This window comes from Trachypithecus francoisi, unplaced genomic scaffold, assembly GCF_009764315.1.
Source record: "Trachypithecus francoisi isolate TF-2019V2 unplaced genomic scaffold, Tfra_2.0 Lachesis_group5, whole genome shotgun sequence".
Lineage (NCBI taxonomy): Eukaryota > Metazoa > Chordata > Mammalia > Primates > Cercopithecidae > Trachypithecus > Trachypithecus francoisi.
Genome location: NW_022681470.1, coordinates 26,799,152 through 26,819,253, shown reverse-complemented (window position 1 = coordinate 26,819,253; position 20,102 = coordinate 26,799,152). Strand labels below are relative to the sequence as shown.

Genomic DNA, 20,102 nt, shown 5'->3' with positions numbered 1-20,102 from the left:
TCTAGTTTTTTCTGAAGATGACTATTCTTTGAGTATCATATATAGGAATATAAATGTTTAAATAATCATTTGAGGCCTAGGATGATCTCTTTTTCCAAAGAAGATTATATTTTGTTTATGATATTAAAAACTACTAAAAATTCAGGGTCACCTTAATTAGTTCTCAGAGATTCAACTACATTAAACTGGGCTTTTTAGTCTTGTTGGTGACCGATCTGCATCTGTTTCACAGTTACTCCTAGGAGGTAATCCTCCTGTTTCCAGCTTAAAGCTTGGAGCTTTATCAGAGCCACTGTTTAGAGCACTCTAGAATCCAGTTTTTGTGTCTCTAGCCTCATGTGATTATTAAAAGATTCCCAACCTCTCAGCCCTCTCTTTTCAGTTAGCATATACCTCTAGGGAAAAGTAGCATTGAATTCAAGGTTTACCTCTCTTCATTTTCTTTTTCTCCTGGATCTTAGCACTGTAATTTTTTCTGCCTTTTTAGTTCTCTTATGGCCTCAAACAGATACACACGTATGTGTTTTTGCCCTCAGCTTTTAAGATTTTCTTAGAAGGTGCGTTGGTTTGAATTACCTTAATCCTCTAATTCTCCATTACCAAGTCTGATGTTAGTAATAGAAATATAAAACTTGTTTTGGTTTTACCAATATGAAAACCATCAGGAATTGTAAATATTTGAGTACAGATAAGAGATTATTCCTCTCTTAATTTTTTAAAAATACGTATGACTTGAAAGCAAAAATTACAAAATTTTTGTGTGGGTTTATAAGGTAAGTACACATAATGCATATGACAGCTATAACATAAAGAATTGGGGGGAAGGTGTAGGCAATAGACCTACAATTTGTGAGGTAGCATAGCATTGACTCTTAAATGCCTTGTGAAAAAAAGATAACCAAAACATTGTTCTTCCTAAAGCAACCACCAAAAACAATTTTTTTAAGTATAGCGAAAACGTCTGCACAAAATGGAATTAAAAAAATAATAATTCACAAGGCTATTAGGAAAATAATCAAAGTATAGAGGGCCCAAACAGGAAATAAAAATGAAATGATAGATCTGAATCTAAGTATGTCAGTAATTGCGTTAAATGATCCAAAACAGTAATGTCCAATAGAACTTTCTTCACTGATGGAAATGTCTTACAGCTGCATCATCAAATACATAGCTACTGGCTGTATGGCTAATGAACACTTTGAATGTGGTTAGTACAGCTAAGGAATTGCATTTTTAATTATTTTTAAAATGTAATGTATTTAAATTTAATTTTAAATAGACCCATGTAGCTAGTGACTATTGTATCGGACAGCATAGGTTTTAACATTCCAATAGAAAGGCAGGGATTACCAATATTTCCTTTAAAAAGAAAAAAGAAAAGCAAGACCCAACTATCTGTCATACCTGAAAAATATACTTTTAAGTATGAACATGGTAAGTTAATGGTAAATGGATGCAATCAAACAGTAAGCCTAAGAATGCTAGAATGACCATGTTCATGTCAGATAAAATAGACTTTAAGAAAAAGTATACTGTAAAAACTATAGAGGAGTATTTCATACTGATAAAATCTGCTACATCCAGACAGTTTTAAAGTCAAATCCTAATAAAATTTTCGGGAAGCAGATGCTTCCAATTATGTACAACTCTTCCAAAAAGTCTAGAAAGAAAGGATACTCCTCAACTAATTTATATTAAGATTTTAGAATAATCTCCATATGAAAGTCAGAAAAAGGACATTAGAAAGGAAAATTGCAGGCTCAATGAGCAAGGATGCAAATTTAATCCAACAGTGTTTTAAGACAGCATTAACAAGTTGTACTTATTCTAAGACTATGAGTATGGTTTTATGTATTTAATGAATTTGATGTAGTATATTTATGAATTAAAGAAGAACAATACATTTGATAACATTCACTACACATTCATGATTTAAGGAAAAAACTAAAGCCATAAATAAAAGGGAATTGTGATATAAACATATTAAATGAGGAAACTAGCCAGGTATGGTGGCTCATGCCTGTCATCCCAGCACTTTGGGAGGCTGAGGCTGGTGGATCACTTGAGCCCAGGAGTTCAAGACCAGCCTGGGCAATATGGTGAAACTTAATCTCAATAAAAAATGCAAAACTTAGCTGGGCATGATGGTTCATGCCTGTAGTCCCAGTTACTTGGAAGGCTGAGGTGGGAGGATTGCCTGAGCCTGGGAGGCAAGGCTGCAGTGAGCTGTGATCACACCATTGCTCTTCAGCCTGGGTGACAGAGTGAGACCCTTTATCAAAAGATAAAATAATAAATGAGGAAACTTTAGAAGCATTTCCCTTAACATTAAGGATGATCCAAGGATAGCTATGTAACTACCTCAACATTTCACCAGGAGTCCTAAACAGATAGTAAGATAAGAAATAGGAAAGGTATAAAGATAGCAAGAGAAGAAATGAAACTGATACTATTCACAAATTATATATTAATCTGTAGAGAAAACCTAAAATAATGTTCAAGCTATTGGCATTAATATCAAGATGTTAAACAACAGTTGCAGGATATAACATTTCTATACCTCACACACCCAAATTGAATTTTGATATAGTTGGTTAGATATTGTTAGCAAAAACGTTATTTACAAATACAAATAACAATATAAGGTACTTGGGAATAAACCTAATAATAGATGATGGGCATCACCTTTCTATTTATATCATTTCATTAAAAGAAAATTAAATCTTAAGTAGATTTATCATTTTCATGGATAGATGCCTTAATCTGAAAATTCATAATGTCAGTCATCCCAAGAGGGATTTTTACTGAATTTGAAACACAATTTTAAATTTTTAAGTGGATGGGCAAAGGTCCCGCAATACTGATAAAAATATGGAAGAGCCAGGTTGGGAACACTTCCCTCAGGTATTAACGTAAAAATAGCTCAGTAAACCAACTGAATAAAATGAAAAGCCTAGAAATAGACACACATGTGATGTAATCGACTATGTAACCGGTTATTCTTGCCCACTACAGGGAAAAAACCAACTCACTGTGACAGCAGTATTGCAGTAGAGTAAGAGTTTAATGATTACGTGGGTAGCCAAGCAGCAGGGTGGGAGTATTACTCATGCAAGCCTCCTACAAAACTTGGAAGTTAGGGTTTTTCAAGGACAGTTTGGAGGGCAGGGGGCTAGGAAATGGGAGACACTGATTGATTTACTTGGGGATGATATTGTAGCAAGTTTAAGCTATCTTCTTGTGCTGCGTCAGTTCCTGGATGGGGATCACAGAACCAGCTGAATTAGTTCAGTGGGCTGAGTCACAAGTCCAGGTGGAGTCAGTCGGTGGCCAGAATACAAAAGTCTGAAAAATACCTTCAAAGACTAATGTTAGGTTTTGACAATAGTGTTGTTATCTATCAAAGCAATTGGGGAAGATACAAATCTTGTGACCTTTGGAGCAGTAGATTCTTATAGAAAGGCAAACTAGGGAACAATGGCTGGTTATTATTTAACTGCACCTACTGGCTTAGCAAAATTTAGGCCACTCCCATAATTTTAATCATGTGGCCTTTCATTAGTCTTACAAAGGTGGTTTCAGGGCTAGTTTTGGGAAGGGGTTGTTATTTTTGCTTTAGAGTCCGACAGAGGCAGATAGCATGTGAGGTCAGAAGGAAGATGGAATAAGGTTAGATTTCTCTCACTGTTATAATTTTTGCAAAGGCAGTTTCATTGCCATTTTTGCAAAGGTAATATTGCCAACCAATGGTAAAAAAAAAAAAAAGATTAAATTTTTATTTCTAAGCTGTAAATCACAATGTATCAGTAGGTTGTGAATAGGATAGAGTGCTTTTCACATAATAAGAATAGGCATGATTTCCTGAATTTTTTGTTTGATTTATGTGTGTAGTAGGTACATACTGGTTCCAGATGAAGAATGTGCTTGACTATGACTTGTACCAAAAAAAAAAAAAAAAAAAGCAAAAAAGTTTAAAAGACACAGCAAAACCTGCTGATACAATTGGTTGTTTCTATGGAAAAAAGTTAAAATTTATCCCCACAAAATACAAAAGTAATATACAGATAAATCAAAGACAAAAATGTGAAAACTTTAAATATTTAGAACATGGAGGAAATTGATGACCTTGACCAGAGCTTTTTTGGTAGAGTAGGAGTAGGGTTTAGAGCCAAAGTCTAATTGGAATGGGTTCATATGTGAGTAGACTAATTAGAATAACTATCAAAACAAAAGAAGTTTTATAAGCCTTGGGTGTATTTTTTTAAAAAAATGAAAAAATGAAACACAAAAGGAGTTTTTAACAGTGAAAAGCAGTGTTAATAAGATTAATATCAAGGTGTTAAGCAACAGCGGCATTAAGCAATGTAGGGTTTGGGGGGTTGGGTTTTTTTTTTTTTTTTTTGCCTTCTAACCTGAGACATTTTCATATGTTTATTTGTGGATGGGAATGGACTACTAAATAATGACTGAAGGATGGCTTTGAGTAGGCAAGAAAGTATTATATTTGGTTAGCGTCATTATTTTTTGCCTCTTTGCCCTAGACAATTCTAGTTTTCAGCTGTTTTTCCCTCACAGCCCCCTCAACCCATCTGATTTAGCATTTGTCCCAGTTTTTTAAAATGTTATGGAGGTATCATTAGTAATTACATTAAAATAAGCTGGGATGGAGGATTTGGTAGATTTCCACTTTGTACTTCAAGCTTCTGCTAGTGTCTTGTCTAGTAGTATATGAGACATATGAGCATTGAATAGATTTCCCCATTAAGCAGCCTATTGTGCCATACCCATGCTGTAAACTGTGGAAATGCATACATATGCTCTAACAGTTGGAAGGGTCATTTGGAATTGTGGACACTTATATACTGGGTATTTTTCAAGTAGATGCAGGAAATAGATGCATAGCAATCCTGCCAGAGAGCATATAGAGAGTAGACCAAACACTTCCTACAATGGCTGTGTTATTGGCTGTATGGTATAAATCTACAACTTTTTAAAATTTTATTATTTGATACAATTTTATTTTGCAGTAAATCCTTTTGAAAGGAATAATTTTTTTAAAGTACCTATGTAATGAAAAGTTAAGGACTGCATTTTTGGTTTCTCAAGAAAATTGATAATGAATGGTTGGCAACACAAGGTTCATCAGCATTTATTATCTTTCTTAAGGATCACAATAATATCTCTAACCACAGGAAATCTAGGAACATAAGGATGTACTTCAGAAGTTAATTAAGAACACTGTCCCAAAAGGTGACAGTTTATCACATGCAGTTATAGAAGGTATATTTTATATTACTCTGTGAAGCATAACTTCTCATTGAGATTAAAATAAAATTATTTTTCTAAGTAAATTTAGCACACTGTTGGTTCTAGTTTTCTTATTCATGTACAAAAACAAAGTGAAACAGCTGTTATTGAGAAGGCTCTGTTAGTAGAAGAAATTTGCAACCAGCTAAAAGATATCAATTTAACACTGGTGTCATAGGATGCTTCAAATAGAAATTCATTAATTTCTAATAATGGCTTAAATTTTTTTCATCTAATTAATGGAATTCAGGTAGAACATTTGGAAATTAATTCTCCCAATAGTTAAATATCTGACATCATTGTGAATACTATTCAACTTGAAAGTTCAGCATTTAAGGTAAAATGATAGTTTCACCCCTACTAGATTACTACCCTTAAGGCTCTTCTGTTAAAAAAAAAAGAAAAAAAAAACTATAGCTAGCCCAAAATCTCCTTAAGCTGATAAGCAACTTCAGCAAAGTCTCAGGATACAAAATTAATGTGCAAAAATCACAAGCATTCTTATACACCAGTAACAGACAAACAGAGAGCCAAATCAGGAATGAACTTCCATTCACAATTGCTTCAAAGAGAATAAAATACCTAGGAATCCAACTTACAAGGGATGTAAAGGACCTCTTCAAGGAGAACTACAAACCACTGCTCAGTGAAATAAAAGAGGACACTAACATATGGAAGAACATACCATGCTCATGGATAGGAAGAATGAATATCGTGAAAATGGCCATACTGCCCAAGGTTATTTATAGATTCAATGCCATCCCCATCAAGCTACCAATGAGTTTCTTCACGGAATTGGAAAAAACGGCTTTAAAGTTTATATGGAACCAAAAAAGAGCCCGCATTGCCAAGACAATCCTAAGTCATAAGAACAAAGCTGGAGGCATCATGCTACCTGACTTCAAACTATACTACAAGGCTACAGTAACCAAAACAGCATGGTACTGGTACCAAAACAGAGATATAGACCAATGGAACAGAACAGAGTCCTCACAAATAATACCATACATCTACAGCCATCTGATCTTTGACAAACCTGAGAGAAACAAGAAATGGGGAAGGATTCCCTATTTAATAAATGGTGCTGGGAAAATTGGCTAGCCATAAGTAGAAAGCTGAAACTGGATCCTTTCCTTACTCCTTATATGAAAATTAATTCAAGATGGATTAGAGACTTAAATGTTAGACCTCATACCATAAAAACCCTAGAAGAAAACCTAGGTAGTACCATTCAGGACATAGGCATGGGCAAGGACTTCATGTCTAAAACACCAAAAGCAACGGCAGCAAAAGCCAGAATTGACACATGGGATTAATTAAACTAAAGAGCTTCTGCACAGCAAAAGAAACTACCATCAGAGTGAACAGGCAACCTACAGAATGGGAGAAAATTTTTGCAACCTACTCATCTGACAAAGGGCTAATATCCAGAATCTACAAAGAACTCAAACAAATTTACAAGAAAAAAACAACCCCATCAAAAAGTGGGCAAAAGATATGAACAGACATTTCTCAAAAGAAGACATTCATACAGCCAACAGACACATGAAAAAATGCTCATCATCACTGGCCATCAGAGAGATGCAAATCAAAACCACAATGAGATACCATCTCACACCAGTTAGAATGGCAATCATTAAAAAGTCAGGCAACAACAGGTGCTGGAGAGGATGTGGAGAAATAGGAACACTTTTACACTGTTGGTGGGATTGTAAACTAGTTCAACCATTATGGAAAACAGTATGGCGATTCCTCAAGGATCTAGAACTAGATGTACCATATGACCCAGCCATCCCACTACTGGGTATATACCCAAAGGATTATAAATCATGCTGCTATAAAGACACATGCACACGCATGTTTATTGCGGCACTATTCACAATAGCAAAGACTTGGAATCAACCCAAATGTCCATCTGTGACAGACTGGATTAAGAAAATGTGGCACATATACACCATGGAATACTATGCAGCCATAAAAAAGGATGAGTTTGTGTCCTTTGTAGGGACATGGATGCAGCTGGAATCCATCATTCTTAGCAAACTATCACAAGAAGAGAAAACCAAACACCGCGTGTTCTCACTCATAGGTGGGAACTGAACAATGAGATCACTTGGACTCGGGAAGGGGAACATCACACATCGGGGCCTATCATGGGGAGTGGGGAGGGGGGAGGGATTGCATTGGGAGTTATACCTGATATAAATGACGAATTGATGGGTGCTGACGAGTTGATGGGTGCAGCACACCAACATGGCACAAGTATACATAATGTAACAAACCTGCACGTTATGCACATGTACCCTAGAACTTAAAGTATAATAAAAAATATATATATTTTTCACCAGAGCTGTAAAAATTAAATTAGCTAAAAGAAGAAATAAATGCTTTTGTGTTCCAAGGAATTCCATTTATTAGGACAATAGATACCTATGAAGGAAACAGAACTCTAAAAAGAACTGTAATTGTTTCTCAGGATGATGCTTTGTGATGTGAAAGCAAAGCCTGCTGGAAAAGGGGAATCATAGTTGGTGGCTGCTCACAACTGGACAGAAAGAATGCGGAAGCTACCTAGATGTTCACAGAGACTGCTGAATGGGAGCTGGCTCCTTGCTGGGACAGGGATGGACAATGTGTTTCCCCTTCCTCTGTCATCCCTCCCAAAGTATCACCAATCTTTCCTTGGGTTCAGTTTGTTTCTGTACATTTGTGCTTCTCATATGGGCCGGTCCAATAAGCTCTCCCGGGCTCAGCAGCCTTTGTCTGTGGATTGAGTCATATCATGCCATGAAACCTGCAGGGAAAAAAAAAAAAAAACTATAGCTGTCATTCTCTCTTTCTATATTATTTAGTACAAATAGAAAAATATCTGAATGTATATGTTTACCAATAACAAGTGATTACTTGTAAGTTTTTTAATTTATTTTTTCTTTGCTCATTTCTGTTTTAGTTTTTCTATAATAAACATAAGTTGATTTTGTGATAAATTTTAATTAATTTACTCCTCTAAAACACACATACACAGCAAAAAAAAAAAGGCAAACAAAAACTAAAAAGGAGTGGTGAGGTGTTTCATTTTTTTTCCTTTTTAATTATTTGATTCCTTTAAGGAAAGGCAAGATATGAGACCACAGAGGACAAGAATTATGCAATTCCTTCAGCTGCCAATATGTGGAAGACCCATTTTAGAGTGGTAATAGGAGGCTAGTCTAAGGATCCGCATTTATATTTTATCCTTATTCTTTTCTTCCCTTAACTGGATACAGTTATAAAAAGTCCAGTACTGGGATTGCTTTTCATGTTATCAGGAAGGAAGTAACTAGTTTGCCTTACGTAATTAATATAGTTTCTTATGTAGTTAAGATAGTGATGCTACATTATATCTGTTTTTCAACTTTCCTTAGATCTTTTGATTCGTGTGACTTACATAGCTTTTGTACATTTATCCATTTATCTTACCTTTTGGAATCTGTAGTATTCTTTTAAATGTATGTTTATATCTTTATATCTCATTTCCTAATTCCTCGATTTTTGCTGGCCTGCCTAGCTTCTGTTTTCATTCTTTACTTGTCCTATATGTCTTACTATCACTTTAGTTGCTGACCTACCTAGACTCTATGCTTTAGTATACTTAATTTCCTACCCTATCACTATACTTGACTGTTAATCATTACCCTAATACTCACTGCAGATGCATCTCCTTTTCATAAGGAATTCTGGTGAACAGATCAGTTAAAAATTACTTTGAAAATATGCATAATTTATCAGAGTATTATTTCCAACGGAAAGAAATGCTTTGAGTTTCTAATTACTGGAATTAAATTTAAGGTGTTGTCATATTTTTGTTTTTTCTTATCAGGCTAAAAGACCCCACTAGTCAGCTAGCTGCTAGCTAGTACTAAGAATGAGAGATTTTACTTGTTTCTGTTGCTTAATCTCTTCCAGCACAACCAACTTTATTGCCTTCTAAAATGGCCAAGTGGCAAATAGTGATTAATTCGTCATTGGTTTACTGCAATTAAGAATTCATTTTGTGACTTCATGGGCTTGAAGAAAGAATATATACAACCTTTCCATAGAACCTACTATTGACACTATAATTTGAGATATGTGACTATACAACCTACCTAACCTGTAAATGCTTGTTTGTTATGTAATTTGGGTGTGATTCAGTGATTTTGTTTAGGTACTAATGCTGCAACTTGTACAATGATACATGACATATATTGTAATATATAATTTCTTCCTGTCTTTTGGTCCAGTTTATGGGGTAATTAATGGGCAGGTTGACCTTTTTTTTTTTTTTTTAATAGAGACAGAGTTTTGTTCTATTGCTCAGGCTGGAGTGCAATGGCACCATCAGAGGGCTCAAGTGATCCTCCCTCCTCAGCCTGTGATTATCTAGGACTACAGACACCTGCCACTATGCCCCACTAGTTTTTAAATTTTTTGTAGAAACAGAGTCTCACTGTTTTACCTGGGCTGGTCTCAAACTACTGACCTAAAGGATTTCTCCCATGCTGGTCTCCCAAGTCACTGGGATTACAGGTGTGAGCCATCATGTCTGGCCTGACTTTTTCTTTTAACATAAATTTTAAGACAGTTGTCTTTGGTTTTGAATAACTGACTTTTAGTTGAGGTCATTCTCTCCAAAGCCATCTTAATTGTTTATGTTTCATTCTCTTGCTCTTATGCATGATCCTTTGGTAAATGTATTTTTTTCCTAGGTAGAGCTATTTATAAAGATACTTTATGCATGACAAAGATATACACACACACACACACACACACACACACACACACACATACACACACTATATATATTACAGTTAGAGAAAAAGAGTTATCTCTAATCCCAAGTCAAGAGTAATCTGATTCAAATTCACATGTTAATCCAACCCATATGTTATAGACCTAAACATAGACAAAAACCATGGCCTCTTTGAGAGTTTTAATCTGGTATGTCATTTCAATTTTGTATTATAGGAAAGTTAAAGGAGGGAATATTGATGTACATCCATCAGAAAAAGCACTCATTGTTCAATATGAAGTGGAAGCCACCATTCTTGGAGAAATGGGGGACCCCATGTTGGGAGAACGAAAAGAATGTCAGAAAATGTAAGTTCTTTATTTGTGTACATTTTGAAATTAGTGAACATTATATAAACTTTATACAAGTCTGATATTATTTTGATCTGCATAGGTGATTAATTACGGCATTCTTCCAGGCATACTTCATCTTAGTGAAGGAGAGATTGTATTAAACTATAAATATGGAGTATATTAATCCTAGAAAAAGTAAGATTTTTGTAAGCTTAATAGGAACCTGTTGTAACATATATATTCTAATTTATCCCATTTAGAAAATGAATATAATAGATTATGAACTACTAACTTGTGAAATCAACCATAAAAGATGTGTTTCATGTTTCTTTTTTTTTTTTTTAATTTTACTTTAAGTCCTGGGATTCATGTGCAGAATGTGAAGGTTTGTTACATAGGTATACATGTGCCATGGTGGTTTGCTGCACCTATTAACCCGTTATTTAGGTTTTAAGCCCTACATGCATTAGGTATTTGTCCTAATGCTCTCCCTCCCGCTACCCCCCTACCTCCTGACAGGCCCTGATGGGTGATGTTCCCTTCCCTGTGTCCGTGTGTTCTCATTGTTCAATCCCCATTTATGAGTGAGAACATGTGGTGTTTGGTTTTCTGTTCCTGTGTTAGTTTGCTGAGAATGATGGCTTCTAGCTTCATCTATCTCCCTGCAAAGGACATGAACTCATTCTTCTTATGGCTATATATTATTCCGTGATGTATATGTGCCACATTTTCTTTATCCAGTCTATCACTGATGGACATTTGGGTTGGTTCCAAGTCTTTGCTATTGTAAATAGTGCTGTAATAAACCTATGTGTGAATGTGTCTTTGTAGTAGAATGATTTATAATCCTTTGGGTATATGCCCAGTAATGGGATTGCTGTGTCAAATGGTATTTCTGGTTCAAGATCCTTGAGGAATCACCACACTGTCTTCCACAATGGTTAAACCAATTCCAATTTCACCACAGCCTGAGCAGCATCTGTTGTTTCCCGACTTTTTAATAATCACCATTCTAACAGGCATGAGATGGTATCTCATTGTGGTTTTGATTTGCATTTCTCTAGTGACCAATAATGATGAGCTTTTTTTCATGTGTTTCTTGACCACATAAGTGTCTTCTTTTGAGAAGTGTCTGTTCATATCCTTTACCCACTATTTGATGGGGTTGTTTGTTTTTTCTCTTGTACATTTGTTTAAGTTCCTTGTAGATTCTGGATATTAGTCCTTTGTCAGATGGGTAGATAGAAAAATTTTCTCCCATTCTGTAGGTTTCCTGTTCACTCTGATGATAGTTTCTTTTGCTGTGCAGAAGCTCTTTAGTTTAAATAGATCCCATTTGTCAATTTTGGCTTTTGTTGCAATTGCTTTTGGTGTTTTAGTCATGAAGTCCTTGTCCTTGCCTATGTCCTGAATAGTATTGCCTAGGTTTTCTTCTAGGGTTTTTATGGCTTTGGGTTTTACATTTAAGTCTTTAATCCATCTTGAGTTAACATTTGTATAAGGTGTAAGGAAGGGGTCCAGTTTCTGTTTTCTACAAGTGGCTAGGCGGTTTTCCCAGCAGCATTTATTAAATAGGAAATCCTTTCCCCATTGCTTGTTTTTGTCAGATTTGTCGAAGGTTAGATGGTTGTAGATGTGTGGTGTTATATCTGAGTCTCTGTTCTGTTCTATTGGTCTATATCCCTGTTATGATACCAGAACCATGCTGTTTTAGTTACTGTAGCCTTGTAGTATAGTTTGAAGTCAGGTAGCATGATGCCTCCAGCTTTTTTTTTTTTTTTTGCTTAGAATTGTCTTGGCTATACAGGCTCATTTTTGGTTCTGTATGAAATTTAAAATACTGTTTCGTAATTCTGGGAAAAAAATCAATGTTAACTTGATGGGAATAGCATTGAATCTGTAAACCTTGAGCAGTATGGCCATTATTACGATATTGATTCTTCCTATCCATGAGCATAGGATATTTTTACATTTGTCTGTGTTCTCTCTTATTTCCTTGAGCAGCGGTTTGTAGTTCTCCTTGAAGAGGTCCTTCACCTCCCTTGTAAGTTGTATTCCTAGGTGTTTTATTTTCTCTGTAGCAGTTATGAATGGGAGTTCACTCATGATTTGGCTCTCTGCTTGTCTATTGTTGGTGTATAGGATTGCTTGTGATTTTTGTACTTGGATTTTGTACACTAAGAATTTGCTGAAGTTGCTTATCAGCTTAAGGAGTTTATAGGCTGACACGATGGGGTTTTCTAAATATACAATCATGTCATCTGCAAACAGATATAATTTGACTTCCTCACTTTCTATTTGAATACCCTTTACTTCTTTCTCTTGCCTGATTGCCTTGGCCAGAACTTCCAATACTGTGTTGAATAGGAGTGGTGAGAGAGGGCATCCTTGTCTTGTGATGGTTTGCAAAGGAAATCCTTCCAGCTTTTGTCCATTCAATTTGGTATTGGCTATGTGTTTGTCATAAATAGCTCTTATTATTTTGAGATATGTTCCATCAATACCTAGTTTATTGAGAGTGTTTGACATAAAAAGATGTTGAATTTTTTCAAAGGCCTTTTCTGCATCTATTGAGAAAATCATGTTGTTTTTGTCCTTGGTTCTGTTTATGTGATGGATTACTTTTATTGATTTGCATATGTTGAACCAGCCTTGCATCCCAGGGATGAAACTGACTTGGTCATGGTGGTTAAGCTTTTTGATATGCTGCTGTATTCAGCTTGCTAGTATTTTATTGATGATTTTCACATTGATGTTCATCAGGGAAATTGCCCTGAAATTTTCTTTTTTTTGTTGTTGTGTCTCTGCCAGGTTTTGGTATCAGGATGATGCTGGCCTCGTAAAATGAGTTGGGGGGGAGTCCCTCTTTTTCTCTTGCTTAGAATAGTTTCAGAATGAATGGTGCCCGCTCTGCTGTGTACCTCTGGTAGAATTCTGCTGTGAATGCATCTGTTCTTGGCCTTTTTTTTTGGGGGGGGGTTGGTAGGCTATTAATTACTTCCTCAATTTCAGAACTTGTTATTGGACTATTCAGGCATTCAACTTCTTCCTGGTTTAGTCTTGGGAGGGTGTATGTATCCAGGAATTTATTTGTTTCTTACAGATTTTCTGCTTTATTTGCTTCAAGGTGTTTGTAGTATTCTCTGATGGTAGTTTGTATTTCTGTGGGATCAGTGGTGGTATCCCCTTTATCGTATTTTATTGTGTCAATTTGATTTTTCTCTCTTCTTTATTAGTCTAGCTAGCAGTCTATTTTGTTATTTTTTTTTTAAGAAATAGCTCCTGGATTCATTGATTTTTGAAAGAGTTTTTTGTCTCTATCTCCTTCGTTTCTGCTCTGATCTTAGTTATTTCTTGTCTTCTGCTAACTTTTGACTTTGTTTGCTCTTGCTTCTCTAGTTCTTTTAATTTTGACGTTAGGGTGTCAATTTCAGATCTTTCCACCTTTCTGATGTGGGCATTTAGTGCTATAAATTTCCCTCTACACGCTCCTTAAGTTGTGTCCCAGAGATTCTGGTACGTTGTCTCTTTGTTCTCATTGATTTCAAAGAACTTCTTTACTTCTGCCTTAATTTTGTTATTTACCCAGGAGTCATTCAGGACCAGGTTGTTCAGTTTCCATGTAGTTATGCGGTTTTGAGTGAGTTTCTTAATCCTGAGTTCTAATTTGATTGCACTGTGGCCTGAGAGACTGTTTCTTATGATTTCTGTTCTTTTGCATTTGCTGAGGATTATTTTACTTCCAATTATGTGGTCGATTTTAGAATAAGTGCCATGGGGCACTTAGAAAAATGTATATTCTGTTTATTTGGGGTGGAGAGTTCTGTAGGTGTCAATTAGGTCCACTTGATCCAGAGCTGAGTTCAAGTCCTGAATATCCTTGTTAATTTTCTGTCTTGTTGATCTGTCTATTATTGACAGTGGGGTATTAATGTCTCCCACTATTATTGTGTGGGAGTCTAAGTCTCTTTGTAGGTCTCTAAGAACTTGTTTTGTGAATCTGGGTGGTCCTGTATTGGATGCATATATATTTAGGAGAGTTAGGTCTTTTTGTTGCATTGAACCCTTTACCATATGTAATGCCTTTCTTCATCTTTTTTGATCTTTGTTGGTTTAAAGTCTGTTTCATCAGAGACTAGAATTGCAATCCCTGCTTTTTTTTTTTTTTTTTTTTCCATTTGCTTGGTAAATAGTCCTCTATTCCTTTATTTTGAGCCTAAATGTGTCTTTACATGTGAAATGGGTCTCCTCAATATAGCACACCAAGGGGTCTTGACTCTATCCAATTTGCCAGTCTGTGTCTTTCAATGGAGGCATTTAGCCCTTTCACATTTAAGGTTAACATTGTTATGTGTGAATTTGATCCTGTCATCATGCCGGTAGCTGGCTATTTTGCATATTAGTTGATGTAGTTTCCTCACAGTATCATTGGTCTTTATATTTTGGTGTGTTTTTGCATTTGGCTGGTACCGGTTTTTCCTTTCTATATTTAGTGCTTCCTTCAGGAGCTCTTATAAAGCAGGCCTGGTGGTGACAGAATCCCTCAGCATTTGCTTGTCTGGAAAGATTTTTATTTCTCCTTTGCTTATGAAGCTTAGTTTGGCTGGATATGAAATTCTATTTTGAAAATTATTTTCCCTACGAATGTTGACTATTGACCCCTACTCTCTTCTGGCTTGTAGAGTTTCTGCAGAGAGATCTGCTGTTAGTCTGATGGGCTTCCCTTTGTAGGTGACCTGACCTTTCTCCTGGCTGCCCTTAACATTTTTTTCCTTTGTTTCAACCTTGGAGAATCTGATGATTATGTATCTTGGGACTGATCTTCTCAAGGAGTATCTTAGTGGTGTTCTCTGTGTTTCCTGAATTTGAATGTTGGTCTGTCTTGCTAGGCTGGGGAGGCTTTCCTGGATAGTACCCTGAACTGTATTTTCCAACTTGGTTCCATTCTCCTTGTAACTTTCAGTTACACCAATCAATCGTAGGTTTGGCCTTTTCACATAGTCCCATATTTCTTGGAGGCTTTGTTTGTTCCTTTTCATTCTTTTTTCTCTAATCTTGTCTTCGTGCCTTGTTTCAGCAAGATGATCTTCAGTCTCTGATATTCTTTCTTCTGCTTGATTGATTTGGCTATTGATACTTGTGTGTGCTTCACGAAGTTTTCATGCTGTGTTTTTCAGCTCCATCAAGTCATTTATGTTTCGTCTAAACTGGTTATTCTAGTTAGCAGTTCCTGTAACCTTTTATCAAGGTTCTTAGCTTCCTTGCATTGGGTTAGAACATGCTACTTTAGCTAAGAGGAGTTTGTTATTACCCACCTTCTGATGCCTACTTCTGTCGTTTCATCAATCTCATTCTCCATCCAGTTTTGTGCCCTTGCTGGAGAGGACTTGCAATCATTTGGAGAAGAGGTATTTTGGTTTTTGGAATTTTCAGCGTTTTTGTGCTGGTTTTTCCTCATCTTCGTGGATTTATCCTTTGATCTTTGAGGCTGATGACCCTTGGATGGGGTTTTTGTTGGGGGGTGTTTTTTGTTGATGTTGTTGTTGTTGCTTTCTGTTTGTTAGTTTGTCTTCCAACAGCCAGGTCCGTCTTCTGCAGGTCTGCTGAAGTTCGCTGGAATTTCACTCTAGATCCCGTTCGCGTGGAGGCTGCAGAACAGCAAATATTGCTGCCTGCTCCTTCCCCTGGAAGCTTGGTCTGATGCCAGCCAGAGATCTCCTATATGAGATGTCTGTCAACCCCGGTTGGGAGGTCTCTCCCAGTCAGGAGGCACAGGGGTCAGGGACCCACTTGTGGAGGTAGTCTGTCCCTTAGCAGAGCTGGTATGCTGTGCTGGGAGAATTCCCCTTGTCAGGATCAGCTGCTCTCATCAGAGCCAGCAGGCAGGAAAGATTAAGTCCGCTGAAGCTGTGCCCACAGCCATCCTTCCTACCAGGTTCTCTGTCCCAAAGAAATGTTTTATCTGTAAGCCCCTAAGGCTGCTGCATTTCCTTTAGGGAGGCCCTGCCCAGTAAGGAGGCATCTAAAGAAGCACTTTGCCACACTGTGGTGAATTCTACCCAGTCTAAACCTCCCAGTCTCCTTAGCACTGTCCAGGGAAAACTGCCTTCTACAGCCTCACTGATGGCAGGCCACCCTCCCCTCACCAAGCTTGATCATCCCAGGTCAACTCCAGACTGCTGTGCTGGCAGTGAGAATTTCAAGCCAGTGGTTCATAGCTTGCTGGGCTCCATAAGAGTAGAACTCACTGAATGAGACCACTTGACTCCTTGGCTTCAACTCCCTTTCCAGGGGAGTGAACAGTTCTGTCTTGCTGGGGTTCCAGGCACCACTGGGGTATGAAAAAAACTCCTGCAGCTAGCTCACTGCCTACCCAAACAGCCGCCTGGTTTTGGGCTTGAAATCCAGGGCCCAGGTGGTATTGGCTCACGAAGGATCTCCTGATCTGTGGACTGCAAAAACTGTGGGAAAAGCATAGCACCCAGGCCGGGTAGAACAGTCCCTCACACCTTCCCTTGGCTGAGGGAGGGATGTCCCCTGGCTCTTTGCACTTCCTGGGTGAAGTGATGTCCCCCCACCCCGCTTCTGTTCACTCTCCATGGGTTGTACCCACTGCCTAACCAGTCCCAATGTGTTGAACTGGGTACCTCAGTTGGAAATGTAGAAATCACCCACCTTTTGCGTTGGTTTCACTTGGAGCTGCACACTGGGGCTGTTTCTATTCAGCCATCTTGAACCCTCCTCATGCCTCTAGATATCTACCCAAATGAGTTGAAAACATGTTCACACAAAAAGCTGCGCTTGAATGTTTATAGCAGTTTTACTCATAATTGCAAACAATTGGAAGCAAACTAGAGGTCTTTTTAGAGTTTTTCTCTGTATTGACCTTTCTTTCTCTCTATGCCTTCTGATATGCAGCTAAGACTATATAAAAAATATAATAAAATTAAAGGACTTACAAGGTAGAAACCAAAAAAAACCCAAATAAGTTGAAGAAGAAATAAAGGGACAGAATATTGCTAGAGTTCTTCTTGTAAACATTAGAAACCACTCTAACAAATTTAAACAGAAAAAGAATTTATTAAAAGCGATTATATAGCTTGTAGAACCCCAGGATAACCAGATTTGGGGTTGAATATATAGCTGGGAATAATATCTAAGTCATTCTGCTGGAATGGTTTCAGGAGAAATCATCTGTGTATGAATAATAAGCTTACAGGACATTGCTCTGAGATCTCCACTCCTGCTCCTTCTAATTCCTTGATGTCTTCCAACAAAAAATTAGCCATCTTTAACACAAAATAATTCTACACAGTGGCTGCTTGCTTATTTTTCTCTTTTTTGAAAAGAAGCTTGCATGGCAGCATCTGCTTGACAGTCTTTTGCCACCAGGTTGACTCTTCACTTTTAATCTAATTTTATGCCTTTATACCTCTTCCTGGTACCCTGAATCCATGTAACTAGGCAATTGTTTCCAAACTCTTAATAATGGTTTCTTAATGGGTTCCCAGTGAATCTCCTGGGCTAACTTTAAAAAGAGGGAGGTGTTAGCTTATTATTGTTAATGCACTAACCTAAGTATAAAATGTATTCATTTGTTCCTCAAAATTCCTCATATAGATCTTAAAGTGGATCTCTTTTTTTTTTTTTTTTTTTTTTTTTGAGATAGAGTCTCCCCCTGTCGCCCAAGCTGGAGTACAGTGGTGCGATCTTGGCTCACTGCAACCTCTGCTTCCCAAGTACAAATAATTCTCCTGTCTCAGCCTCCCGAGTAGCTGGCATTACAGGCGCACACCACCACACCTGGCAAATTTTTTGTATCTTTAGTAGAGATGGGGTTTCACCATATTGGCCAGGCTGGTCTCAAACTCCTGACCTTGTGAGCCCCCCGTCTCAGCCTCCCAAAGTGCTGGAATTACAGGTGTGAACCACTGTGCCCAGCTGGATTTCACTTTCTTTTGCTTTTACTTTCTATATCATTACCACCAGAGCAACTGAATCTGAACATATCAATATTGTGTCTTGTCCCTAGCTGAAAAAAAGTTAGGATTTGTGGGTATGGTCAAGAAAATGATTTATTTATGATGGTATAGATTCTTACATTTGATAATGCTAAAGACTTTATATATTTTATATCAGAAATACCATTTTAAAACAGAATCTCTGAATATGCTGTCTCGCCTAGAGAGTTGGAAGAAGATTTTATGTTCCTTTTGTTATTTTGTTTGTCTAGCTCACAAAATCACTGCCTTGTATTTTTCTGAGCCTAATTATATCTAATACTTTATTTTACTAAGAGTCTATGGCCAGATTCTCTATAATAATTTATAACCTATAAATTATTTTAAAGTAGTAGTATTGCAGTTATTACTTTTATAATATGTGAGTTGAAAAATTCTGTCATACTTACAGCATTCGACTTAAGAGTCTCAATGCCAACACAGATATAACTTCCCTGGCAAGGAAGGTGGTTGAAGAATGTAAACTCATTCATCCTTCAAAACTAAATGAGGTAGAACAGCTGTTGTACTATCTACAGAACCGCCGTGATTCATTGTCAGGAAAAGGTAAGTAGGAGAATTCCTGGCTTCCTAATGCAGATCCAAAGTTGTTCATAGTTTGTCAAACAACTGTAAACAAAAGTTTATCAAACTATTGATATTTGATGTTGGGTAGGTTTTTTTCACCAGTGCTATGAATGAGTAAACAACAAAGAATAAACATTAATTGCTTTCATGGTAGGCTTTATATTAGATGCTTCCACATAAAATGGTCTAATTCTTTTTTCATGTTTTGTGTATGTACACATATACTGAAGTAAGAATAAAAAAGGAAATGTCTGTCATATTGATTCTAGGATAGTAAAAGGAGAGAATTTGGGGCAGAAAACCTATTTTTCACTGCACCAACTAGACTGATACTTTATAAGCTTCTTTTTTATATTTGTTTGTCATTTGGATGGATTGTGTAAGTGTTAAAATATATATCATATGCCTTAGACTATCTAACAGATATAACTTTCATGAATTTTTTTTCTTTGTTTCCTTTTTTTTGGCAGCAGCAGCAAGAAAAAGGTTTAATCTGGGGGGTCACCAAACTAGGAGATGAGAGAAAACCTCAAATCCATCTCCTTGAGAAGGTTGGGGCTAGAGTTTTTAAGGATTTTGCATTGGGCTGAAGTGTGGAGATTGTTGATTGATCAAAGATTGTAAGGTGAAGTAATGGGACAGGATGATGAAGCAGCTGTATTCTCATGCTGATTTCTTTCCTCTATGAGGGTCTTCCGACTGGTTGGCGTCAGCTGTTTCACTGCAACTCAGGGTCTGAAAAACATTTTAAGTGATCCTTAAGCAAAATCCTTATGATTCTTAACGTCAGAGATCCTGTCTGTAAGAACAATGGGGATGTAAATGGTCAGTATGTAATGCTATGTGACTTTAGCAGCAAGGAAATGAGCCAAAGTGCAGCCTAATTAATACTTAGTTATAACTATATTTCTGTCTGGAACAGAGTTCAAGTCAGAAAAATGGAAGAAAATTTTGAAAATGTTAGTTTGAAGACTTGTAGCCAGGAAAGAATTCAGGTTTAGTTCAAATTGTAGAAAACAATAAAAACCCAAAAATAATAGACAAGGCTAGAATCTAGTAACAGGTATACTATCATTTCTTTTGAAACAAGATTTTTATCTCTAG

General features: G+C 36.8%; 1 protein-coding gene across 5 annotated transcripts in view; it reads left to right on the top strand.

Moving 5' to 3' along the window:
• The window catches only part of KIFAP3 (kinesin associated protein 3), a 170,061-nt gene that overhangs the window by 20,695 nt on the left and 129,264 nt on the right, over positions 1-20,102 (top strand). For all 5 annotated transcript variants that reach the window (XM_033195193.1, XM_033195195.1, XM_033195194.1 and 2 more), the window contains exons 2-3: positions 10,294-10,425; positions 18,823-18,977. In XM_033195193.1, the coding sequence (XP_033051084.1) occupies positions 10,294-10,425; positions 18,823-18,977 (287 nt within the window). The remainder of the gene's footprint in view (positions 1-10,293; positions 10,426-18,822; positions 18,978-20,102) is intronic.